Source organism: Natator depressus, chromosome 5 (genome assembly GCF_965152275.1).
Source record: "Natator depressus isolate rNatDep1 chromosome 5, rNatDep2.hap1, whole genome shotgun sequence".
In the NCBI taxonomy this organism is placed as follows: domain Eukaryota; kingdom Metazoa; phylum Chordata; order Testudines; family Cheloniidae; genus Natator; species Natator depressus.
In genome coordinates this window covers 20,954,520-20,982,519 of record NC_134238.1, presented here as the reverse complement: position 1 = coordinate 20,982,519, position 28,000 = coordinate 20,954,520, and the positions used below count along the sequence as shown (strand labels likewise).

At 38.1% G+C, this 28,000-nt stretch overlaps 1 protein-coding gene and 1 long non-coding RNA gene across 6 annotated transcripts in view; one reads left to right on the top strand and one right to left on the bottom strand.

Moving 5' to 3' along the window:
• Nucleotides 1-27,447, top strand: part of LOC141987235 (uncharacterized) — a 47,098-nt gene extending 19,651 nt beyond the window's left edge. The window contains exons 2-3 of the long non-coding RNA XR_012639475.1: nt 3,422-3,480; nt 27,365-27,447. This is a non-coding gene — a long non-coding RNA (uncharacterized LOC141987235). The remainder of the gene's footprint in view (nt 1-3,421; nt 3,481-27,364) is intronic.
• The window catches only part of NEDD4L (NEDD4 like E3 ubiquitin protein ligase), a 351,255-nt gene that overhangs the window by 101,755 nt on the left and 221,500 nt on the right, over nt 1-28,000 (bottom strand). For all 5 annotated transcript variants that reach the window (XM_074952404.1, XM_074952405.1, XM_074952406.1 and 2 more), the window contains one exon: nt 2,126-2,176. In XM_074952404.1, the coding sequence (XP_074808505.1) occupies nt 2,126-2,176 (51 nt within the window). The remainder of the gene's footprint in view (nt 1-2,125; nt 2,177-28,000) is intronic.

Below are 28,000 nucleotides of genomic sequence, written 5' to 3'. Positions count from 1 at the left end.
GAAGGTCTTGTGGCACCTTAGAGACTAACAAATATATTAATACTGTACGCATTATTCAAGATGTGGGCGTACCATGGGTTTATATAAGGGCAATAAGATATTCTCCGTCTTATTCTCTATCCCTTTTTTAATGATTCCTAACATCCCGTTTGCTTTTTTTGACTGCCGCTGCACACTGTGTGGACGTCTTCAGAGAACTATCCATGATGACACCAAGATCTTTCTCCCAATTAGTTGTAGCTAAATTAGCCCCCATCATATTGTATGTATAGTTGGGGTTATTTTTTCCAATATGCATTACTTTACATTTATCACATTAAATTTCATTTGCCATTTTGTTGCCCAATCACTTAGTTTTGTGAGATCTTTTTGAAGTTCTTCACAGTCTGCTTTGGTCTTAACTATCTTGAGCAGTTTAGTATCACCTGCAAACTTTGCCACCTCACTGTTTACCCCTTTCTTTATTAATAAATTTGTTAGTATCTAAGGTGCCACAAGTCCTCCTTTTCTTTTTGTGAATAAGGAAAAGTTATTTACTTGTTCCCATAATATAAGAACTAGTGGCCACCAAATGAAATTAATGGGTAGCAGGTTTAAAACAAATAAAAGGAAGTTCTTCTTCACTCAGGGCACAGTAAACCTGTGGAACTCCTTGCCTGAGGAGGTTGTGAAGGCTAGGACTATTACAGGGTTTAAAAGAGAACTGGATAAATTCATGGAGGTTAAGTCCATTAATGGCTGTTAGCCAGGATGGGTAAGGAATGGTGTCCCTAGCCTCTGTTTGTCAGAGGGTGGAGATGGATGGCAGGAGAGACATCACTAGATCATTACCTGTTAGGTTCACTCCCTCTGGGGCACCTGGCATTGGCCCCTGTTGGCAGACAGGATACTGGGCTGGATGGACCTTTGGTCTGACCCAGTATGGCCATTCTTATGTCCTTATGGCTACTGCTCTTACTAGCACTGAAGTAGTGCTCAAAACATGCTAGGCAGTTTCCAGGCCCCACATGGTGTATGATCTTAGACAGACAACGCCCACAATTATAGGATTAAACACAAGCCTACGAGCGGTGGAGTTGGGGTAGGTCAGCAATGGAAAGCAAAGTAAAAACAGTGATTTTTAAGGAAAGGTTTGGAGGAGACTGAGTTTGCTTGGCTCACAGGAAGGAAAATTGTTCCCAACAGAGGGGGTGGCAGTGTGAAAAGAGGCCAGAGGATGATTATAAGGACATTACAGTAGTTAAGTGAGAAATTACCAGACTGTGGGCCAGCATTTCAGTCACCATTTGACACAGAATCGTCAGGGTAGATCTAAGAAAGAAGCAACAGAAATGGAGGACAGCCTGCCGAGTCTCTAGCTATCCTGTCTCAAGGCCCAGCACTCCCAGGGAGGAAAACTTCTCCCAGCTGCTGTGACTTGTGGGGCCACTGAACTTTTCCTTAGTTTGCTGTGCCTCACACTCTCCTGATAGCTACTAATGTTGCTGCTGCAGCAATGGCAGCTGTACAGAGACGGCATTACACCTTCAACAGAGAGAAAAGTCTGTAAAGCATTTATGTAAAAGTTTCTCACACAAGGCACTGACAAGGCAGAATACAGAATCATAGAAATGTAGCGCTGGAAGGGACATCAAAAGTTTATCTCGTCCATCCTCCCAGGCTTATACTTAGAAAGCTTTTTCCTAGTATCTAACTTAAATTTCCCTGGCTGCAGATTAAGCCCACTGCTTCTTGTCCTACCTCCAGTGGACATAGCGAACAATTGATCACAACAGCCCTTAACATATTTGAAGATTTATCAGCTCCCTCCACCTCAGTCTTCTTTTCTCAAGACTAAACATGCCTGGTATATTTAACCTTTTCTTATAGATCAGGTTTTCTAAGCCTGGCTCTCCCCGGACTCTAATTTGTCCAGAACTTTCTTAAAACGTGGCATCCGAAACAGTACTCCACGTGAGGCCTCACCAATGCCATGTAGAATGGAATGATTACCACCCATGTCTCACACACGACACTCCTGTAAATACACCCCAGAATGATATTAGCCTTTTTCACAACTGCACCACATTGTTGGCTCGTATTCAATTTGAGATCCACTACATATGAGCATATAAACATCTCTTACCGGTAGATGATTAAGTGGCACGTCCACTTGACCCAGGAAGTCGTCTCTAGTCTGTTAATAAAACAGAAAGGAAAAAAATGTTTATTAGTTCATTTCTAAACCAACAGGAAGCGGGGAAATGGCAAACAGGAAGGTCACAATGGAGCCAGAGACAACTCTGTACTAATATTTTACTAAGCCTAGATTCTACCCCCACACATGCCAACCATCCCTACTTGGCAGACATGGTTCCTGGACTTCAGCAAAATATTTATTATATTTCTACTATGTCCCTCCAAAAGGCCACTGTTCTCCTAGACCACTGTATGCACCTGCACTACTAATAAGTTTTAACTAATGTTTCCTCTAATAACCTGCTGTCAATGCAACATATCAAAAACTCTTACAAGTACTTTCTCATGTATTCCACTGGGACTCCTGGCATTGTGCATACTGCAGACTGCTTGGGCATTTAAAAGCTAAAATTAAGTTAATACCAAGTTATGTTTACTTCAAAATTTCATAGCCTCTCTTTTACACTAAAGAGCCACATACAAAGTGCTGCTCCTCTCCAACTAAGTCAGCCAAATCAATCAATCCGAGTAGATGTGGATGAAATTTAAACAACTGACTTCCATATTAAGAGCTTGCTTATTAATGTTCTACCAAAAGAAAATTAAAATATCACTGTATATATTTTTTAAGAACAAGTACCAGGGTGTTCTCGATGACTGTGAAGTATTTATCTTATGAGATGCAGTGATTCATCCTACCTGGAGCCTTTTGATTAAGCTTTCAATCCCCCTTCTGATGACCCACACTGCGTGTTATAGTTGATTTATGCACAGTTTTTGTACCTCTAACTACATCAGTTTAGAAACAGATATAGTTAAAGCACATGGATGCAGCATCACCAGTATAAAGGTATTAATATCAGCACAGCTTATTTCTCTTGCACATAAAAAGACAAAGGGCTTGTACTGCTTTCACTATATTAGTTTCTAAACAGATATGGTAAAGAGGTAAAGTCTGCCCTTACTAAGATAACTAAGCTGCAATTAGTGGTTCTTGTGAAAACAGCACTGCTCTGCAACAGAGACAAAAGCCCTATGGAATCATTTTATTTATGGTGCCTGCAGCCTCAGGCTTTGAATTTACTTTTCAGTTCATCCTGATCTCTAGGCAGAGACACAGTCTCATTGCTGAATATAACACACAGAATAAAAGGGGTTCTGGATTTATATTCTGGTTGAGCCCTCTTTCAGGGCAGGTTTTCCCTCTACTTGGATTGAATTATTTATTGTGGATGCCTTGCAGGTCCAGCAAGAATCTTGCAAGTCTATGCAGCTGATGTACTGAATGAACAATGGAACAAGGTAATGTATATTTTTATAGTCTTTGTATGGAATGCTTGAAAGAATACTTTTACCCCAGTGTTTGAAGTACTGAATTCTTTATTCACATACCTCTCCACTATTACAAACAAAACCAAAACAATACTTTTGAGTCTTCAAAAATATACATGTCTTAAAATCATTGTCAACCTTTCACTCCACTGCCTTGATTGATAGGTTACATCTAAAATAAAATTGTAAACCCTTTGGGGGCAGGGACCACATCTTTCTAATTGTGCTGTAAAGCATTTATTACAAAGATAGCTGAAAAAACAAGCATCTCAATGTTTTCATTGGCATAATGATGACATACAATAAATAAAAAGCTATGATTCAATAGCAACCATCTCCTTCCAGGACAGAAACTTCACTACATTGTCAGTGGAGCTGTTTGGATTCCTTTACTGTGGAACACTTGCAACTGATAGTTTAACAAGTACTAAGCACCTATATGCTTCGTATAGCACCAACAGAGAGGAAGATGTTTTCCAGTAGAAGTTGTCCCATCAACTTGCATTCATAATAATTATAATGTCAGTGGTAGCGCCCTGCAATATGAATGCAATTCATTTTAGTGTTATACTACTATTAAAAATGCAAAACAAGGACAACTGATCTCAAAAAAACAACATTACAATAAGCGTAAGAAAAACAATGCTGAATTTCCTACATTTCTTTTTTTAATTTTAAGATAGTTAGTGCATCCTCAAATCCTCCCATTTGCCCACTATCATGATTTCATGTTTCTAGTATTAGAGAGCTACTGTGCATTCAGAACAGAGAAAGTAAAGAACAAAATATATCTTCACATAAAAAATACAGTGTGTCAGCAGAAAATAAAGTATTTCATGACTGACTGGATAACATGGAGAATTAGGTTACGAAATAAGCTAAACAACCGTGGTACTCTCACTTCTTTGACAGATAGAAAACTGAATTGATGACCTGGATGAGAGAGATTTTAGTGTCCTATTACCATTCCCCAGAGCCAGCTCATCCTCCGGAATACATGCATTTAGCTTTATTACTGTACTGTTTACAAAATGCCATCTCTAAATTCAGATTTTTGAAACCTGCTACTACCCTAGTAGCTGTACCTTTAAAAAAGCCCATAACAAAGTTATCCCTGGCTTTTTTGGCATCTTACATGTAGTTATGAACCTCCACGCTTACTGGACAGAGTTTAAATATTCCTGTTCCTGTAATTTCTAACAAAGATGATGACAGAACAATTAAACAACAGCTAAAAATTAAAACCATAAAGCTCCCCATTTTTGTTTACATTGTGCACGTCAAGGACAACGCTTGCATAGTGAAAGTAAAGATGATTATAAAAATAAATTGGAAAAATCAAGTTAAGCTAGAATGTCAATAGTTTGTCAAGTATAAAACAAGAACTGGATAAAGCCAACTGGCCTAAACAGGTGCTCTACAAGTGACTATTAGATGTGCTGATTTAACAGAGCAAGGTTTCAAAACATGGCAGTCCTGCCACAACCAATGAAGTCATATAAACAGACTATCTGAGTGAATGTGCAATTTTAATAAGCTAGGATAACCCTAATATATATTAAAAGGCAGTGTGATTCAGTGGCAAGACAGTCTGGTTCGGTGGGTAGGACACAGGACAACTAAATCAGGAGACTTGGATTTTATTTCTAGCTCTGCTACTGACTTGAGTAACTTTGGACAAATTATTAGCATTTCTTCAGCTGTTTCCCACTGCTTTCGTAAGTCGTTTTGAGTTCCACGGATGTGAAGCACTACTAATTATTTTTTTCCAGTGTGATGTGAACAGAATAAACCTTTCACTCATTTTAAACTATCCATTTACAGTGTTCGAGAAACTTAATCTAAATTAAATTGATCTTCAGATGCTTCAATGCACTTGTTAGAAACATTCACTTTAGAGCCCGTTCTATTTAACAGAGCAAGCTCAAACAGTTCTTTGAAGTTGCACTACTGCAATGTATGCATCACATAGCAGATCAAATCACATTAACCTAGTTGAAAGCATTTCTGTTGTGCATTCCATCAAAAGAATATCAAATATTAATGAACTGAGCCTCTTAACACTCAGGAGTACATAAGTATTACACCTATTTTACCAAGGGAAACAGAGGCAGGTTGAATTTCTTGCAAAGAGTGTCAGGGATAGAAAAGAGATTACCCAACTCCAAGCTCTGTGCCTTAATCGCAAGACCAGCATTCCCCTTCTAGGTGCACCATACAGGTACTGTGGTCAAAACAATGAGTAAGTCCTGAGTTCTATCTCTATCACCGAGCTGCAGTGCAAGTTTAGGCATATCATTTCCTCTTTGTCCTTCAGTTTCCCCATATCTAAATTGAAATACTACTATTTACTTCTCTCTCACACTGAGATGTTCTGAGGATGAATGTGTATGCAATACTTTGAACATACAACCCCCCATATAAGCAGTATTATCCTTTGTGTTTATTAAGATTTAGCACTTTGGGTAGCTCTTAAATTGTAAACTCTTTTGGGAAGGGACTGCTTTTGTTGTGTTTGTACAGCGCATAGCAAAATGGGATCCTGCTCCATGATTAGTGCTCTTAGGTGCTACCATAATAAATCATCTAAGAAAAGGATGCTGACTGTTAGGACTTCAAGATTTCTCACATTGTCAAGCACTGTGGTTTTCAGTGGCCTCTGATCACTAACAAGTCTCGCCAATGAGGGTTTGTTTTTATTTTGACCAAGTAGTTTGCATGAAGACACTCCTGTTCAAAGGTTGTGCCTTAACATCCAGACCAGCCATTGAACGTGCTGTGTTGTTAGAGTTTTCAAGGTGGTAAATTAAGAAATGCTATCCACTGTAAATTATGAAGAAATGCTATCAACTGTAGTTTCCAGGGAGAGCAAAGTCCAAGTACTAAGTTCCATTCTGAATTAAGAGCCTTAGAATTTCACAGAAGGGCAAAGCTTCCTGACTGAGAAAAGAATGAAGGGGGTGAGAGGGCAGGAAGGTCAGTGGAGTTTCACCTGCTAGCGTGGGGTTAGCATTTTTATTTTTATGTTTTGGTATGGTGAGTAATTTCAGAGAGCACCAATATGTCTTCAAACTTTGACCTGGATACTAGATCCCACGCTCCCCCTCCCCTGCTATCCTGGAGTTTCTTGTTTTATCGTTCCAGCTTTGTGGCTTACAACTATTGGCACTTCTCAGTATACAGTGCTTTTGCTACTATAGATTCAAGCCCTAAACTTAGGTTCCAAAGATCCTCTTGCAATGCAGCTTACTTATCTCAAAACTGCAGGCATTTTAAGTTTGAAGAGCATATTTTTGAAGAGAGCTATTAGCATGTAACTTCTATTTCAACTGGGTGAATTAACACACATCCCTCAACTTAGCCTCTGTCTCACCCAAGTACTCTATCTTCTTGTGGGTATTTTGATCCAAGAAGGATATTGTCAATTTCCTCCTCAATTATCACCTATAACATCAGCTGGAATACTAAAAACAGACCATGCACATTGAGCTGCATGGTTCTATAAAATTATGTAATTCCTATTCTCTCATCAATACACATGTGCAACTCCCATTAATAAAAATGGAAGCTACAGGAGAATATTGAGAGAGATTTCAAACACACCTTTCTTTCCTGTTACACTGTTCCTTATACATATGCCAAAAGTCTAATAAACTTCCTAAATATGGAAAATTAACCTCCAGTTAGTAGTTTTATACCATTTACAGCTTTTGTAAAATGAATTCCCTGCATTAACTCATAGCTTGCAGTGGACAAGGTCCATGTATTCCAATGGAGGCTGGACTGAATCTGCAGTAAGGTCCCTGGATTCTGTAGCAGCATCATTAAAGATTGAGGTTTTTAATCAATTAATTTTGAAAATACACAATTTGATCAGTACAACAGCCTTTAAGTTATTTATTCCACATTCAATTCAATATATTCTAAGCTATCCCCACATTTCCAGTTTCCATTGCATCAGATAAGTAACGTTGCGAGGAGTAGCAATTTTGGTGGCTGGGAGATGACTGGAGACAGTTTGTGATTGTGGGATAAACACAGTAGCGGGGAACAAAAATAATCAGAAATGAAATAGTTAATGTTGATATTTAAGGTGTTGCAGAGTAAATCACCTATTGCGATGCAAGGGACAGATCACACCACTCACTAGGGATGTAAAATGTTAACCGATTAACTGATAAGCATCAGTCTTATCGGTAAGCTATTCCTTAACATTTAAACTCCAGCTGCAGGACTTCTCTGCTGCCCTGCCCCCCCGGGATCCCGGCTGCCGGCCTCCCCCCATCCCAGCTGCCCCCCCACCTCGCACCACGGGTCCTGGCTGCTGGCCTTGCGCCCAGGGCTCTGCACAAAGCAGCAACAGAGCCCCAGGCGTGCGAGGGGGCAGCCAGGACGCGTGGGGCGGGGGGGCGGTAGCGAGCAGAGTCTCTGGCGTGGGGGCAGCTGCTGAGCCCCGGGCATGGAGCCGGGATCCTGGGTGCGTGGGGAGGCCACGGAGCCTAACGTTTAATCGGTAACATTTTAATAGCTCAAATGTCTAGTTTTTTTAAACGTCATGACGTTATCCCTACCACGCACTGCTGTTGCTTCAAGCTATCTGTAGATTTAGGCAGACATCACTGTCTTGATTTACATTTTGTTCATATTTTCAAGGCTATCTTCACAACCACGTAACACAGACTTTTTTAAAAAAAATAAGAAAGTTCACATTAGAGAGTACAATTGTGTAGCAAATGGTGGGTAAGAAGTGGATTCCATGGCTGTTGAAGATAAGACGACCTGTTTGTAGTTGATGCAAGGCATTTCTGAATTACAAGCTGTATAAAGACCTCACGCTTATGCCTGTAAAATAGTTAATTTAAATCTTAATTTAGGATCAAAATATTTGTGTTACTTTCTTAAAACCCACTGAACTATAATCCTATAAATGTCAGTGGAGAAAAAAATCCCATTGTTTATATCACATCCCTTTTAGTTATTTAAAATCATCTCTGTAAACCCACAAGCAGGTATGTTTGCTACACTGAAATGAGAACAGAGGGTTTTTTCCTCCAAAAAGGCCACTGTGAGAGAAAGAGGAAGTAAAACTGTGCTGTAATGAAACTACAGACACAATAGCCTTCGACAGTGTAAACAACTCAACTCTTTCAGTGAACACAAATGCTGCTACACAAGTAAAAATACTTGTTCTCATATGGATTGTACTTAAGTTAAGCACATTCCCCATTGCACATCAACTAAGAATGCCCAACAAATAATCTGCCTGGTTCATTACTAAAAATTACGTGTGAATTTTTAGCTACTGTACTGTAAGTAAAACATTTATTTTAGCCTCTCAATTGTAAGTTTCACATAGATACTCCTTCACTCAAGAGTACTGCACTCAACTTCAGCGATTACTTAAGGTATGGGGGCAGGGGGTGTTAATACTTATCCTCTCCTCGTGGATGCCAGCCTTTCGTCATGCTCTTTACCAAACGACAACACCAAAACATCCAGAACTAATTGTGTGAGGAGGGGGCAGGTTGATAAATAGGGTTTACGTGGAATGGATGATAGAGGAGTAGAATTAAGGTCATGATATACAGTAACTGTGGTAGTGGGGACGTGTGGCTGTGCATGGAAGATTAGAGGGTCTTTTTCTCATTGCCTTGGTTGTGTGTTAGGTATGTTGAGTGTGTAGAAAATCGTAACTATTTCTCAAGTATTACTCATCTTCCAGCTTCTTAATTATCTTTGTTTCATATTTTTTAAAATTTCTCTCCATTTTATCCACATTTTCCTGACATTTCTTAGATGTGCTAAGAAATTAACACAATCAAGGTGTGATGATAAATTCCTAGCCTTGTGGCTTGATGCTTCTGCATACGTAGCCCATAAACCACACGGAATGCCGTAAGGCAGAAATTTTTTTTACAGTCCACAGTATTTCTCCTATGGCTTTTCTGCTTTCCACCAGGTATCTCCCTGCAATTGAAAATCTACATTTTTGATTTTCTACCAGATACACAAGCCCGCATTTTTCTAAGTTGAATCACATTTTTTTTCTTGTCCATATTTTAACCTCTCTTTGAAGATATTAAGTAACCCAGTCTTAACAGTGAAGTTTACAGGACCTTTACAGGCACAATTTAACAGATTTTATTCTTCATTTATGGTCCTCCAAACAATTTTGCTTGCACATGACATTCATATTAGAGTCAAAAGAATAAATTTTACAACTCCAATAATAAATCCTTTACTAAATTAAAATGCATTTAATCCACTAATATTTTGTATTGAATAAAAAAGGGTATCAAGAAAATCTGGTGTGATTTGTGGTTTACAGATCTATGCTGTCTATTGCTTGTATTGCTGTTTATCCTCGTGGCACTGACAAAATCTTTCTAACATTTATTCCATTATGTTACGAAGGGCTATAGTTAGACTCAGACTTAACAGTTAGGATGACTTCTTTGCACTCAAGATACTTAACTCTAGATCTTAGACATAGTCCCCACACTGGCTTACATACTTGGACTGCTGGCTGGTGTGATTACCTTCTTGTTTACACAAGACCCATAGAGGTTTGGACACACAAAACTTATCATTATGATTCTCTATTCAATATCACAATGATCAAAGCATTATCAAATAAACAACTTAAACTTGTGGCCAAACATCTTTATCAGTTGTTATACATACCACTTGACCTCTCAGGCCTCCAATGTGGATACAATATTGGACACCATTATCTCCACACTTTGTTCATTTACTCTTCCCTCCTTTCTATTGTTCCCAGTTCCTTCCACCTTGAGGGCTAGATCCTCAGGTGATGTAAGCAATCATAGCTCCAATGAAGTAGTGGAGCAATACCAATATATATCAGCTGAGGATCAAGCCCTCAGGCTGTCTTCATTCCTGGTGCTTGCCCCTCCGCTCTGTTTCTTCTGAGGTGTTACCACGGCGCTGATATTGGCAACACAACACTGGGTTAACAATCCTCTGCCTGCAAGATGGAGAAAGTAGGGACTGGAATTTACCCAGCAATGAGGAAGCATGCCCAACCTGGAGACTTAATTTATAGTTTGGCAGCATGGACACAGGCAGGATGACAGCTGAGAAGTAAGGACACTTCAGCTGTCTACAACAATATTATTAGTTTTTCCACTAAAATTTGCATTTCCAACCAACCCCAGACAACTTCAGCATAATGAATAGCTTGGAAGTTATCAATCAAGACCATTTTCTTCACCAAATGACCAATGCTCAGAATGACATAATAGAGTCTGTCAGTTGTCTGCAGTCATGCTTCTCTGTCTGGCTAAGAGCGATATCTCAGAAATTATTCTATTCATCTGACTGCCTTAGGTCACAGTTTTCAAATTACTGTGGTTTTGAGTGGGCCGGTGTATCCTGCATGATGTTAAGCATAGTTGTTTCTCTAAATATACACAAGTAGCAGCGAAAAGGTAGATCTAGTTCATTGAAGGATAATTGCAGCTGCCCGCAAAAAAGAAACCTTACTGTACCAGGTTCATGGGAAATCTTTTGAGTCCAGCTTAGGTGTCAGAGTAGTTACCCTCAGCACATTATTGCGCTTCAAAATCTTTTAAAACTAAAGCAGCAATAACATTAGCGGGATAATTGATGGAACTGTAAAGAACAAAATAGTGCACTCGCCCCCAATGAATTTAAAGCTAGCAGCCTGTGCCATTTCAGATAGTCAACAACAGGATGTGCAGTGGCAACACTGATTTTGTAAGTGTCTTGTTTTGAACTGCAGTGTTTGTTCTGTGTGAGAAACCTCTGAGTCAGCCAACGTACACGTTCACAGCTGAGAAGGGCCATCAAGAGACAGAGCCTTGGCAGTAAGACAACCAACATGTGTTACCCTTTGGAGGGGCCAATCCCTGAATAAATGTCATTGTTCTCTGGCATTTGTTCTGTTCTATCTGTAATATGTCCTTAGTGTGGGCCAAATGAGATAGCAGCAGCATATGGTGAGGGGGCGGGAGGTGAGTCTTCATGCTTTACATTGGTCTTGGGTGGGAGGTGTTGAAAATCCCAAGCCACAGTTCTGCTTGTGTAATGAGGCTGCGTTTTGGGTTACTAAATGGGACTGGCACACTCCAGAGCAGTTCAGCTATGGAATTAAACTGTTTTATCTGAGTGTATAATGTCTATCATCTGTACCAAATGATTATCTGCCAGATGCAAGAGATATTTTAAAATATCCCCATTGGAGAGGAACAGAATCAGGGAAAATACCAGCCAATCTGCTCTGCAAAGAAGCAACTATAAGCATGAGTATTGGCTGCTGGAACGCTTTCATTTGTATCTCTGTGTTCCTCTCAATGCTCCAAACCTCAGTGTTTCCCATAGTTACACCCCGTAATACATGGCCTGACAGCATGTGTCAGTGTAGTTCCCTTCAGGGGTCAACATTGTCACCAAGAAGGGGCTCTTCCACCACCCCATACTTTGTCCTCCACCACCCCTCCCCCACCACCATGATCTGAGCATGTTGCCTACACAACATACAGCCCTTTGTAGTTCTAAGGAACAGACAATGAGAAACATAACCTCTGCCTCTCATGTGACAGTACAGACCTGAAGAAGATCTCTGTGTAAGCCCAAAAGCTTGCCTCTCTCACCAAAAAAAGTTGGTCCAATGACAAGCATCTTGGCTCTCTAATATCCTGGGACCAACATGGCTACAACACCAAAGCATACAGTACAGGGCAAGGACATCCTCTGTCTATTTTAACTTGTATCACCAGAAAAGGAACAAGCCCACTTTGGAAGAGATATTTCAGGATGATAATGTTATTTTCCCCAGAACAGAGAAATTATGATGGTTAAATTGGCATGCAAGCTCATGGCAGTTAGTGTTAGTAAGTGGATCGGATTTAAAAAAAAAATAAATTAGCAAAATATCATGATTAAAAATGTCTGTATACAATGGTTAAGACACAAACACCTCACCATTTCCTACAATGTCTCATTTTCCTTTACTGAGATACCACTTTGAATTAAGTAGCAGCCAGTTCTCTGTTCTCACATCGGATATAAATATATCTAACCTGTTTCAAAGATGTAAACCTACCCAACCATCCAGTTCACCTACCGGTCTGTCTTGTAGGAACCCAGTGCTGTTGCAAGAACTAGGAGACCCCTTTGTTCCCCTTGTGTATGCCCACAATAGCCAGAGTCTTAGGTCTTGTCTATACTTGAGGAAATTGCTGCTTTCCTTATCTACACTAGAGGATTGCACCATGGCAATTATGACAGTTAGTGGCCACTGACTGCTGAATTCCAAGTGCGGAAAAGGCCTTAGATGTCCTACTGAGTGACTGAAATATCCATGCAAATATTATACTGGCAGAGAGTCTAAGAGCCAGCAGACCTGCTCCAGCTGTGCATTAGGGAGAAATGTTTCCAGTCACCCAGCAAATCACAGTGGAATGTGGGAGCAGAGATGTTAATGCAGTACTATTCTCCCCAAACACCAAAACCCAGTTACAACATAGTAAGAGTAGCTGCTATGGCAGAGGGGAACACATTCTCTGAAGCGTACTATGAATGTGTACTAGTTTCTCCACAATGGGCATGAGGCACACTCAAAGGTCACTGAAGCTCCAACAGCAAAAAAAACCCCATACATCCTAGTTTGAAATTTACAGTAAACCAGTGACTGCAAAGCTAAAGTATTAAGCCACCTTCTAAAAGTCATGGAAATTTGTAGTTCAGGATGAGAAGGACCAAAGATCCACTGAGTGAACAGGTGGATAGTCTCTGCAGCTTTGCGCATGAAGAAACAGAGAAGGAGACGTTAAATGCTCTGCCATTCATCCGCTGTGTTCATCTGAGGCAGCAACTTCAAGGGTAACAGAAGCTTAGGAAAGACAAGAAACTGAAGAATGGTTCACACTTTTCTTTATGCCATCCAGTATTTCTAAACAGAATGGCAGGAAATGTCAAAACCACAAAATTGCTTTCCTCTAACTTACACCTCGCATGGATTCTGTACGGAAAGGGACTTTACAAAGAAACAAAGCTTGGGCACATAATTTGAGACTTAAGGGAGGCCACAGTAGTCAACAGAATGAAGTTTCAGAATTATGTATTTTGGGAATCAGTTACACCTGACTTTGCTTTCTGTGTAGAACTAGAACATTTAAATTGTAAGGAGGGGCCACATCACTCTTAGTGTTCAGCATTATTGGCACTCTATTATAAATATACATAAACCACCTTTTAAAAATATATTTATAAGCTCCTCACTGTAGTATCGGAGTTATTAAAAATCAGGAAGACCTGATTAGAAAAACATAGAAAGCAAATGAACAATCTACAGGGTTTTTTAAAATTTATGTATGTCCTTTCAAACATTCACTCATTCAAATGGAAGGGTTTTCCCATCCAAAAAACAGAAGCGACTTTTAGAAAGCTAGGGAATTACTCATATGTGTCACACAAAGGCTGAATATTTTCATGTTAATTTACTACCCTTTTGAATGACAGTTGTATGTGTTCTATTGAAGACTCACATATATTGTAAACTAATAAAATTAAACATACTTTTATTAAAGTTTCTTTAGAGTTTTATCATTATTCGTCTTATACAAAAGGTTTTTCTTTTCTGCAGGAATAATATTAATTGTTGGCACTCTCTTCCACTTGGGGGAATAAAGCAGTTAAGCTAATAGGTCTTTTCCCATCTCCAATTTCTATGACAATAAGATGTCTGAAAAAGTCGCTTGAAAAGCACCCTGAACCTCATTTTTGGTGTGCTCTAGAAGAGCAATAAGAACTGAGACATCAACTACAATTCATTAATGTTAATATCAGAGGTTACTAGCAGAGATCATAGCTTCATGCAGTAAGTTAGATATTAGTTTAGAAAAAGGACATTAATATGTAGAATATACAATTTATATAAACAATTTTGTTATGCAGCAGAGTTCTCCCATATTTTATCTGTGGTGTCATTAAAGATCATATTTAGAAGACAGCTGTCATCAGTTAAAGGTTGTAGGCAGTTAGAGGAAGTAAGCCCCAGTGATGCTAAGAAGCATCATTAGCAATCATTGATTTAGCCATTAATTCTTTAAAATTCTATTTCACATAAGTGAGTGCACTTTAGTCACAATTTGGAGTGAGTGTTCAGCAGGTGAGGATATATAGATGCTACGAAGACACACAGTAAAACCACATGTTCTTAAAAAGTCGTCTGAAAACCTAGTTTGTATCCAGACAACAAAGTCAGCACTCAAAGCAAATTCCTTGCATGGAATAAAGCTATGCCACCTTAAGAGCCTTTGTTGTAGCAGAAAGGATTGGAGTAAGCATATGAGAGATATTCTCTGGAGTGTGCCAGTCTGAATCAGATTAGAGAGGGACTATTTTGTCAATGCTTTCTCAGCTTCCTTGGCCAATTAGTTGAGACCCAAGAATGCTAACCTAGGTATTTTTTCCTTTGCCTTTTGAAAAGCACTATAGGTTGAATGTTTCAGGGTCAGATCAATAAAATGTTTGTTTTGGATTAACTTTCTTTAAAACATAGTATCTTTTTTTAAAATAGGATGGATTCATTTCATCATTTTATAAATGGCATTATTTTACTGATGGATTTAGAGGGAAGATTATTTTTATCTACAAATTATGTTTGTGACTCTTGGATCAGACCATATTATATACTATTCACTTTTGTTGTAGTTCTGCTTTTTTAAGGCAGATTTCCCTATTTTTCCCATTTTAATTTGTGTCCTGTTTCTTAATTATGGAAGGCTCCTCATATTTGGAGAAAATAATAATAAACTCCATTTGTTCTGCTGCCTGTCTGATGGTTGGATGGCAGGGAAGATATCCATCCAGTCACAGAACTGTAATATTTAGGTGAATAACGGCTTCCCTTTCCAATAATTTAGGGACATGTTTCTACAGGTGTGTTTCGTGTACTCTTGAACATGTTTGAATACAATGTTCTGAAGCTGTGGGCCAGTACAGATGAATTGTAAAAATTCTTCCACGCACTTGTGATTTTTAAATAAATCCTTTCTTGGTAACAGGGTTCATGAAAGATTATAATATGAAAATAAAAGATTAGTCATCCAGTATGCACATCCATTATAATGTAAAGCTAATGTGCACATGCACACTCTTAAATTTTAATTTAATTTAATTTTAAATTAATTTAATTAAATTTTAAATTAATTTAATTTAATTTTTTTCTTCCTGAATATCTCTGTGTGGAAGATGTGCTACCGAAAGGATCAGTGAAATTCCACATGACAGAGTGCTCCCAGAGTAGGTGCATCTGCATCATTTCTGGCTCTCTTAATAGCACTCCAACATCTCTTCTTGAAATAACTTTTTGTCACTTCTTGAAATAGAACAGTGCAGCCTGTTACTGCAACTGATCTTGTTCAAGGGGTGCATGGGCTGCTGAAGGTGCTGGGAAATTTTAGGAAGGCCAAATAGCACAGAAAAAATAAATGATCTTCCTTCTGGCTATGCAAGCTGACTGGCATTACATATGAACCGGTGGGCTGTTATATTTCAGAGTTCTTAAACATTTTAGGACTCAGTCTTGTACCTTAACTACAACTAAACACATTGCTCCCTGATAAAACATTGTAATCAGGTATTTTCAGTCAATTACCTTAGTTTTTCACTGAACTATCAATAAGATTTGATGTAATTACATCTTGTACAGCAAAGTCAAGCAAAATTTGATACAATATTTAGAAACTGAAATAAAATAAAAAAATAGAATAAAAGAGATTATATTAATATCTAATTATAAAAAACACTGCAAAACTTAATAGCTATGCAAACCAACTGGTTACTAAACTAAAAACTTCTATTACAACCCCCCCAACCCATCACAAAAAACATAAGACCAACCTATTAAAGATTTTATCAGAAGAATACATGATATTAAATATCTACTTATTGTTGTCCATAGTCTGGCAATCTCTCTGGAATAGTAAGTCTTTGTGAATATACATTAATCAAACGTGAAAAGAGGAGCATATAGCATAATAAATGAATGCCAACACATTATGTTTCTTATAGGCAGTGCTGGTAGTGCCCCTACAGTTAAGGTTGCTTGTCACTTTGCCTAACTTTAACTATCCAAACTGAAATTTTGCATGCCAGGTGTTTGCCTTAGGCTCAATTTTTGGGAAAGTTTCAGCTAAAATGGTTCAGCCCTTTCCAAGAATGTGATTAGGGAACAATGCCTTGTTTTGCACATAATAAAAAAAATTCTTAAAACTGTTTCACTGAGATTAACACCTGCATGCTTTGGAGCAGGGGGTAATTTGGCAAAATAATAGTCTACTATTTGCTACTATTTACTAAATTACCTTCAGTGGTAGAGGTCTGTACTATAGATCTAAATGTCCACTTATACACTGAAAGCTAAAAAGATCCACAACGTGTAAAGCAATGCATATAAATTCATCTGACCTGGCTTAACATTGTAGCGATTTAAAAAATAAGTACATTTGCACTATCATCTCCTACACAGTTGGCACACCAAGATTATCAGAATAGTCTAATCTGTAATTTCAAAAATTCCAAGACATCTTAATGCTTATTAAGATCCATAGGCTGGAGTTATTTGAATGAAGGATGCAGAGCACACATACATTCATTCCAGACACATGCTGACTGGAAAATAGTAATAATATTATATGATCAACACTGCATTAAACTAAAATGCCAGGCATGCCCAAGAACTGATAAATACACATAGTTATTTAAGACATATTTTAGAAGGGTTACAGGTAAAGACATCCAAATGTTTCCCCTCATCCCCACAAAACAAACAGTCTGTTCTATGTAAGTGCTTCACATCAAGTTAACATCTTATATTCTCTCCACAAGGAGAAACTTCCCTATGTTTTCACTGCTTTTTGTTTATATTCAAAACAAAGAAACAAAGTTAAGTAACTTTCCTTGTAAAAATGTCACAACGCCATCTTCCTGTCCTTCTAATCCCTCCATAAAAACTCTCCTCTGCCATGTTACCTACAAAACCCCCTCATAAAAACTCTCCTCTACCATGTGTCCCCCCCCCCCCCCCAAGATGAACAGAGTAGTCCCATTGTTAACTTATGCTTCCTTTGTCTGTCTGTTACTTCCATCTATTATCACTTGGCTTCAATTTAGATGGTCAGCTCCTTGGAGCAGAAACCGTCTTTTTGCTATGTACAACACGATGGGGGTTTACTGGTCTATGATTAGGGTTCTTAGGTGGTGTTGCAGCAACATCAACAGAATGGGCACAGTCACTAAAATTAAAACTAACAAAACAATGAAGATGCAATATATGTTCTGTTTCTACCACAGGCCACTAAGTGAAAGAATGACTTTTTTTCTGCTTTTAAAAACCATCTGATGAAGTGAGCTGTGACTCACGAAAGCTTAGGCTCAGATAAATTGGTTAGTCTCTAAGGTGCCACAAGTACTCCTTTTCTTTTTGCGAATACAGACTAACACGGCTGCTACTCTGAAACCTGTCATATTTTTACTGAGCTGCTTCTGCAAAAATACAGCACAGTTGCTTTATGAGTGTGAAAGTGACTTTCAGTTCAAAGCAATCAGTGACAGTGTAATTCCATAGTTATTGAACACAGTGTTTAGATTCATTGCTTTGATGATCAAATACAAGGCAACCAGCATTCAACATTAATTAACATTAGCCCCAATTTACAGCAAGTGCTTGATTAAACAAACACCATTAAAGGCCATTATAAAAATGTGCTTTAAAACTACAGTTGGAATCAAGGGGACATAAGTTACACATTTCCATAATGTTGATATAGTATCAGTTTTCCTCTGTGCTAACATGAAAGGTCATTTTATAAAGGTTAGAACAGAATAAGATTGAATGCCAATGATGTCAAGTGTTACATGTAACTTCTAATAGTCTCGGTTGTTTCATACCCAAAAGGATTTAACAACTGGGTCACCCCATGTCTTGTGGAGTCTAACACAACCCAGACTGTGGCAGTTCAGCACACATGAAAAACGTACCAACGTATTTAAAGTCAGAATGTTGTACGTTTTATTGGCTCTCTGTAACCATTTTTAAAATTAAGCAATAGACTGTCCATTTCTGAAAATATACAGTGAGGATAGTATTTTACAAATTTAAGTGACAATGTACCTTAAGAGTAATTCAAGGGATTTAGTCTCAACACCATGGAAGGTACACTATTATCTGAGCGTTTTAATGCCATTAGGCAATTAACTCATTCATCAGATTACGAGGCAATCTGACTCATTTACTAGATATTGCAGACATCACAACAACAGTTCTGTGTCCAGAGTACTAAAGACATTTAATAAATAAGGAAAATAAAACAATTTGGATAAAAGATGTGATGTGAATGGCCTAGGAGGATTCTAATTGATGTAAGTAATCCCCCAAATAATATATGGTTTGTTCTCCAACCTGATCACCTGCAGCCATATCACATTGGTTTGTGACCCATCAGCAGTTAGACGCAAAGGAGGGTGAGGTTTGATCAGTACTTGCATGGAGAAATCAAGAGGGGAAAAATCAAAGTTGCGACAGAAACTGTACTGTACTTTCAGAGGTGACATGAAATTGAGGCTGTGACTACTTGTGGTCATTAACAATCCCGTACAAGTTTTCCACAGATGTTTGCTCTAGTGTACTGGACAAATTCCAGTTTGGGTAATTACACTCTGCCTACCTAAAATTCCCTCTCCATTTCTGGTTGATCATAATGTTCCTAGCTTCCTATCTTAAAATTTTGGTGTACTATCTCTATGCACTATTAAAGAGATCCCATACTCCATCCCAGATATTGCTACGTTTCAATACTAAGTGACATTATCCCTGTATTTGCTTGGTTTGGCTCATGAAAACTAGATCACTTACATAAGGGTTAATAGTATGGGGATCATTTCTGTTTTTTTTCCAAAGTCCTCATTGCTGCTTCTGCTTGAACCTAGCTGTAACTTAATTGGAAAATCCCAGAAGTCCTAGTTTTATCCTTAGATCACAAACGGAGCTCTATAATGGCTCAGCATGCAAGTTATGTTTTTTAATTATCAGAGCTTGATGTTAGGCAGCAATAGTAACAAATGTTTTTATCAATTTCACAGCCAGCTTATCTTTATACTTTGTACTAAATAAATCTTGGAATGTAAGGCTGGAAGGGACCCCGAGAGGTCATCTAGTCCATCCCGCTGCGCTGAGGCAGGACCATGTAAACTTAGACAATCCTTGACAGGTGTTTGTCTGCCCTGTTCTTAAAAACCTCCGGTAACAGGGATTCCATAGTCTCCCTTGGTAGCCTATTTCAGTACTCAACTTTCCTTATAATTAGAAAGATTTGTTTAACAATATTTTCAGATGCCAATTTCACTTTCATTTCTTTGTTGCCAAGCTGTGTCAGTTTCAAATCCTATTAACTAGGGAGCAGTGGAGATGTGTTGAATTCAAGTCTAGGACTTGCAGAGATTCAGTGAGTACAGAACATGTCGCCAAGCGTGACGTACAACAGGCTATTACCTCCATAAGACAGGAGTGGAAGTGTGCTTTGGGGTAGTTACAGAATGCCTCAAGTGTCACGAGAGCAACTCTCCAGTTTGACAGGTCCACTTCGGACAGCTTTGATATGAAAAGCAGAGTGAAGCAAGGATGTATTCTTTTCCCTACATACTTTGGAAACTTCTTCTCGATAATCTTGAACTGCGTGTTTCAGGACATGAAAGATGGAGTGTATCTCCACACAAGATCAGATGGGAAACTCTTCAACCTGTCCCAACTTATGTCAAAGACCAAAGTCAAAAGGGTGCTAATCAGGGAACTTCTAATCGCTGATGATGCTGCAGTCATAGCTCACAATGAAGATCTACTACAAGAACTCATGGACCACCTTTCAAGTGCCTGTCAGGCATTTGCTCTTACCATCAGCATCAAGAAAACGGTTGTATTAGGACAGGGGATTCTACAAGATCCTTCAATTACCTTAACTGAAAACCAGCTAGAAGTAGTCCAAAAGTTCAGCTATTTAGGTTCTACAGTGACTGCCAACCTCTCACTGGATGAAGAACTAAATGTTCGCATTGGAAAGGCTGGCACCACCTTTAGCAAACTAACTAAAAGAGCATAGAACAACTCGAAGCTTACCATCAAAACCAAAATGCTAGTGTACCAAGCTTGCATCCTAAGCACTCTCATGTATGGTGGGAAAATATGGACAACTTATGCTCATCAGGAGAAAAGGTTAAACAGTTTCCACCTATGTTGTTTACTCCACATACTCAACACCAAATGGCAGGATAAAGTCACCAACATAGAGGTTCTTTGAAGGGCAAATTTACCAAGTGTGACAGCCCTGCTCAAGCAAAGATGACTGCGCTAGCTGGGCCACCTGAGGTTAGAAGACAGACACGTACCCAAGGACATGCTATACGGGGAGCTATCAGAGGGAACAAGAACAACAGCACATCCCAAGCTTCGCTATAAAGACACATGCAAGTGAGATATGAAAGAATTTGGAATTGATCCTGACCAAAGGGAAATCTTGGCAAGTGATCATAACAAGTGGTGCCATTGTCTCTATCAGGGTATCAGAATCGATGATAGAAGCTGGCTCCTACAGCTTGAAGAGAAAAGAGCCTGTAGGAAACAAGCAGCTCCCAGTCAAGATACAAATATTTGCAATAACTGCCAAAGATCATGTCAATCTCGGATTGGACTATTCAGTCATATGAGACAATGCAAACTATCTACTTCGTAGGCTGCAATTCCCACCGTCTCTCGCAGACGAAAGGATGCCAACAACAAGTGTCATGACCTAAACCATAAAGCTAAAGGCAAGTGATTAAAAGCATGCAAGTGCCATAGCTGGGTAAAAATGCTCTCCTCAGGCTGAGCAATTGTTATAAAACTCAATTTATATGTAAAACTGAGCAAGAGAGTTTAAACTGTGCATTACACATGAGATACAACACAGAAGTTACATCACTGCAAGCCATTCAGGAAACTGTTTCCAGAGTTGTAATGAGTTTCTCACTTATACAATTCCTCATTGAAATTAACTTAATACAGTTGCATATGCTTAGGTGGAAGAACCAAACAAACCAAAAGCACAGATATCTGCTATCTGAAAATAACTGTACATGCAATCATTAATTCACCTCAAAACAGAGCTATTATTCTCACTCCTTGAGCAAACATACTGATGCCTCAAATCCCAATTATAGCAAAGCTCTGGTTTTGTTACTTTAAGAGAGAGCCAACATTTCTTTTATAAACAATTATTCTAGGAGGTTAACAGATGGGAAAAGCCATGCCAGCAATTGTATGAACAGTGTGCATATATATGATGTAATTTAAAAAAAAAAATCATATTTTGGGACTACCAACCTGATGTATTTAAAAACATACCAAAAATGTAATTGGAAGATCTTCTATTTGGTTGGTTTGGCTTATGAAACCTCCCCACTTTGCCCCACAAATAGATGACCAGGAGGAGAAAGAACTTTAGCTCCCCATTAATTTGGGATAAAAAAGAGACTCACATATTTATAAACATTCAAAGGTTTTTTTAAAAACAATAACTAGATAGTATGATTTCTTAACTTAGACATGATGGGTTCATCTATTATTCCTTTAACTTTTTGTGTGTATTTTTAAAATATATTTTAAAATGTAGAAAGTAATTTGTGACTACAGTTATTGTAGATCTGTAGCACAGCAAGTCCCTTATTTAGTTTGCATGAATGAAACCAGGATGATAATTTTATTAAACCCATTTGTTACTTAATGATAGGATTATTGCAGTTCCATTCTTGCTGGCCAAGTTCCAATATATTTTTCTTCTTTCTACTAACTAAATTGCATTAAGACATGTTGTCATTTGTGGGTATTTAAAAGAATTAGGTCACCTGCCAATTTAATGCAACCTTTCTAAGAATTATACTTTGTACACACTAAACGATTTCAAATTAATAATGTACAACCAAAGAGTGACCTACATGATCATTTTTATTAGACTACCTTTATTGTGCCAATGCTTCCTTTTATTAAGGACTAATTCCAAGCACCACTGAGATCCACATTTTCCTTTTGTCAACAATGACATTTCATCATACTTAGCAGAGTACTGCTTAGCTGCATGATAATCAGGATCTGAACATATCTGTCCCCACTAAACAAATCTTTTAAATAGGTAAAGATTATGAATTCTCATAACATCTTAAAATCTACATTAGGTGGCAAATATTAGAACCATTAAGACTAGAATGCTAGACAATTTTGTACAGAGCCTGATAACATCCCTGAGATACTTTGATAAATGAAATCTAATTTAGATCAGCTGTTTTGTGTTTTTTAATAAGTTCAATAACTTGTTGCAATTGCAATTACTTATGTTAAAAGTTGAATGGCAGTGCTCTTTTAAAAGGGAAGTGTAAATAAGGTATTCAAGATTGTTTGAGAAGGGAAATGTTTATTTTTATAACACAATCGTCAGTTGAACATCACAAGTTTATTGAACATATGTGGGTTTATATTTTTGTACATGTACCTAGAGGTTGTGATAGGCATGTTTTATCTAGTAACGAATTTATCCAGTAACGAATTCATAAGAACGTCCATACTGGGTCAGACCAAAGGTCCATCTAGCCCAGTATCCTGTCTTCCGACAGTGGCCAATGCCAGGTGCTGCAGAGGGAATGAACAGGTCAGGTAATCCATTCTCTCTCGCGCGCTCTCTCTCTCTCCCTCCCTCCCTCCCTCCCTCCCTCTCTCTCTCACACACACACACACACACACACACACACACGGTTAAATAGCTGTTTTTATTCCACATCTGATGCCACTGAAAGCCGTTTCTGCTATAGTCGTGGTGATTTTTAGCTGTGGCAGGAGTAATGCATAATGTTGAACTCCGCTTTTGTTAATGAGTTTTTTCATTTAAATTTTTTGTGAACCACAGTATTTATTTATATTTATTTATGCTGTGCTTCACTCAAAATTTAAAAATGAAAAAAACTCTTCTAACAGAAGTGGAATTCAACATTCTGTATTACTCCTGCCACAGCTAAAAATCACTACAACTATAGCAGTGTGAGAAATGGCTGCATGGTTTTAGGTGACATCAAATGTGGCATAGAAACAGATACTTAAACTCTGGTCTTGGCTAATTATCAAATAATTTGTTGGCCTTCTTTTTTAAAATGGCATTTATCACTAAAATCTCTCCCTCATCGATTTGGTCCTCTGTGTTGCTAATTCTATTCTAAATATCACATAAAACGTAAGAATGTTTTGACAAAAAAACACTGCCCCCCGTCCCCTAAGGCCTCGCTTCTTTTTCTTCTTGAAAACACAACTAACACAATATGGTGGTTATTTCAGTTTTCACTAACCGGTTTCATACCTGGATAGCAATCGTACTGGAAAATGTTTTTCACGTTGTTTTCATAGAGAAGGGTTTTAACAGCCAATCACAGACACCTTGTCAGTGTCTAGTCTCTTCACATACCATGATATGTTACTATACCTCTCTAGATTTCACAATCAGACTGCAATACTTGCATTAGATATGAGTTTACAGAAAGATATTTTTAGCATTGAATATTTGAAACATTTACCCTCTCCTCTCATTTGTAAACAGCAAACCTGGCAGTAGGATTATTTTATTCATTTGGCAACAAATTAAAAGAACAGCAAGTGAAAGAACAGAATTTATTCCAAATGGACAACTGATATTGAAATGTTAAAGGGACACTGTCACCTTGACATTTTTTTTTTACTAGACTAAAAGAGGGAAGCTAGGACTGGGAGTTGGTGTGGGTGGAGAGACTGACTGGCTGAGCAAGAAGACTGGGACAAGGAACCAAGCGGAGGGGGCAGGAGAGAGATTGAATGAAGATTGTGGGGAGTACTGAGCTCCTGTGGTTTGCTTTACAGATGCTGAGCACTCAGCAGCACTCAACTGCAAATGAAATCAACAGGAGCTGTGCTCTGGACATATCAAGTGCTGTATAATGCTCAGGACTCTGAAAAAACAAACCGTACATGTCTGAAATTGGGCACCAAGAATTATGGGATGCTTCTATACTTAACCTCTGTGCCTCAGTTCCCTATCTAAAAACTAGGGATAATACAATTCCCTCACCTCACAAGGATCTTGTGAAAATAAATTGGTTAGGTTCATGAAGTGCTCAGATACCATAATGATGGCCACCACAGAAAAGCCAATGAGAAAATTAATAATTCTGACTTCAGAGCTGGGTTTGAAAAGTGTGCCGTAAATAAGGCCCAGTGCCACATACTGAACTATGAAGAGGAAACAAAATACTGAATAGTTGCTAATTTTTTGAGTACCATCCATTATGTACACCACATACTTTGTGGAAAAATAGTATGTGATCATGTAATTAAAGAGACTGTTGTCATAATTCATATGCACAAGCAACCTTAATTGTGGCATTTCATAACTTTTGCGTGCTTGACTTTACAACTGTAATAATTGTCTGCTAATATAGCTGTTTGGTTTTTTTGGTAATATAAAATGTACACAGACACACACAAACATACTTTCCTTTATGTTTTGACAGTGAGCTATATGAAAATATGATGGTAAGCTATTTATTAAAGAAAACTTACTAAGGACAGCAAACTGAAAATACATATGGTAAAAACCTCTTTTCACAGTGTATAAACACTGATATATACTGGAAAATTAATGATTCAGCCATAAAGAGCCTTCACATTAATATTTTGAAGAGAATGGTTCATGTTTGTATAGTTCCATTCTTTTAAAGTTAATTATGTTTTAAAACCAGCTCACACTAGACTCTCATACCCGTAGCGTTACAAAAGGTGTTACTTTTTCCACCAGAAGATTCATCAGGATTAGTCTTTGAATGACTGCTTTAATTGAACACATTTAATTTTCAAATGTGACTATATGATGGGAAGTGACAACTGTCATGAGAACTTTGAGGCTGCTGTTCTGAGCACAATGGATAAAAAAAATTTTAAACCAGTGATAATAGTAGGTTGTTTTCTAACATCTTTGACACTTAGAATAGATTCTATTTAAAATAATGAATGTACATATTATTTGCCACATAGCATTTGGAAATAATATACAGAATGTATTTTGTATATATTACATAAAATATATGTTAAAAGAATGTTATAAGATGCATATTCAAGGAATCAAAATTTAGGAAATGCTAGAATTAAATTTGCCTGTACAATCTTAATTCTTCCCTTTATGCATTCACATTATGATGCAGTCTTTAATTACATGTTCACACTTTATTTTTTTCCAACAGGACTCTGTCATTCCATGCACTGACTAAAGCAATGTTCATTTACCTTAAATGGGAATAGGACTGGACTCCCACATAGACTACTGTATCATCATTAATTTATATAACACTAGAACGCTTAGCCATAAAGTCATCTCGAAAAGTATAGAATTGTATACTCCATTTTACAGAATGTGAAAATAGTTTTAAAATCTTAGTTTTCAGGTTTGTAAGGGAAATAGAAGTGGACAAGATTTACATAGGATGGAGAATGGGGGCTCCTGAGATGCACGTTAGGTGGAAATTATTTTTGAGCCATTAAACAATATTTTCCAATGTTAATTTATTATTAACATTATTTATTTGTATTACATAGTACCTAGGAGCCCTAGTCACTGATCTGGGACTGATAATGCTAGAAATTATTCAAACAGGAAAAAAAAAATCAGTCCCAGCCCCAAAGTGCTTATAATCTAAGACAAGAGTCAACAGATGAATACAGACATATAGACGGGAGCACAAGGAAAGAGTGAGACAGTATTGGTCAGCATGATATCTAGTGTTCTCAGCACAACAGCAGACTAATCACTGTCAAGGATTTTGTAGGCATGATGGAAAAGGAGAGTTTGTGTTTGAGGATGAGTTTACCCAGAGATAAGAGATGGAGGAGGAGAAACAGCAGAGGACAGAGTCCCAGAGATAAGGTGTAGAGGGAGAAGAATAGGGGAGAAAAAGGAAGGCTAGAGAACCTCCACAGAAAGTTGGGGGTGGTGAAAGGGACACTATTTCAAGATGATGAGCATGGCTAGCTGTGTCCAAGGCGGCTGACAGGTCAAGGAGGATGAGGATGAAGTACTGATTCTGAGCTTTGGCTAGAAAGAGTTCATTAGAGACTGTGGCAAGAGCTGTTTCAGTGGAGTACAAGGGGCAGACGCCACATGGGATAGGATCTAGGATGGGTTTGGAAAAGAGGAACTCCTGTCAGTGATTGAGGAGGAAAAAAGGCTAGTCTACAGTGGCTGCTTTGTGCTGCTCTGTAGTGGGGCAAAGCAGCCAGACCGTAGTGATTGGATCTGGTCCTAGAAGTTAAAAGAAAAAAAAAACTTAAAAAGAAGGATTTAAGGTATTCTCAGCCTTAACACCACTTTCACAGTTTTCTTTTAATCTGAGACTATTTAACTGATTCTGAAAATGTGTGATTCAATCTTTCTGGGCAAATGCTTCAAAGCTATTAGAGCCTTTTAAATCATGTGACCGTAAAGCAGTAGTACAATTTAATTTCCAGCATTACATGTAAGAACACCAAGCTGCTACAAGCTCACAATAGGTAAATCAATAAATAGTTTTACTATCAATACTCCTTTAAAATATTTTCTTGATTACCTTCTTAGCAGGAAGTTACATTGCAATTTATTATTATGTGGGAAAGCCCAAGGTGAACTGCTGAGCTGTGACTGTGTACAAGGATTTCATAGTGGGTTTACTGGTGTCAAAATTACACCGAAGATACCAAAAATTTATACAGGATTTACTCCGTACTTTTCTGTAGATCGACATGTGTTAGCAGACTTTGTCCTCCTCCCCCCACAAATGAGTTGGATTCAACCAACACTTCAGTCACTTAAGAGGTAAGTAAATGCTTTAAGTATCTCCTGCCATGAATTCGCTGTCTACAATCTTATCTACAGTTTTTAGCTTCTCTTACACAATATTGAGAGATACTCCATTCCAAACTACTCCCTTAAATGTGAGCTTTTCCAGCATCTCTGTATAAATCCTCATACATCTAAATACCATACCTTTTATTCTGCAATGAAACATACATCAGTTTCACTATATATATACACACACACACACACACACACACAGAGGGAAATTCATTTAATTGACTGATTAGAGTAAAGATTCGCCATAATGTGGAACATATAATTTGCCATACCAGATCAGACCACTGGTCCATAAAAAAGCATAATCTGCCTCCAGGAGTGGCCAATACCTAAAACTTCAGAGGAAGGGAAAACATACCATAATTTTATTTCATTTTGTTGAACACCTATCCAAAGCTCTGGAAAATGTAGGTTTAATTGTGCAATGCTGTGCATGTAGAAACAACCCTTCAAATCCCTTGTTACCATCAGTTTACAACCTGAAGCATGAAATGGGATTACCTCTACCCATAGTTGGT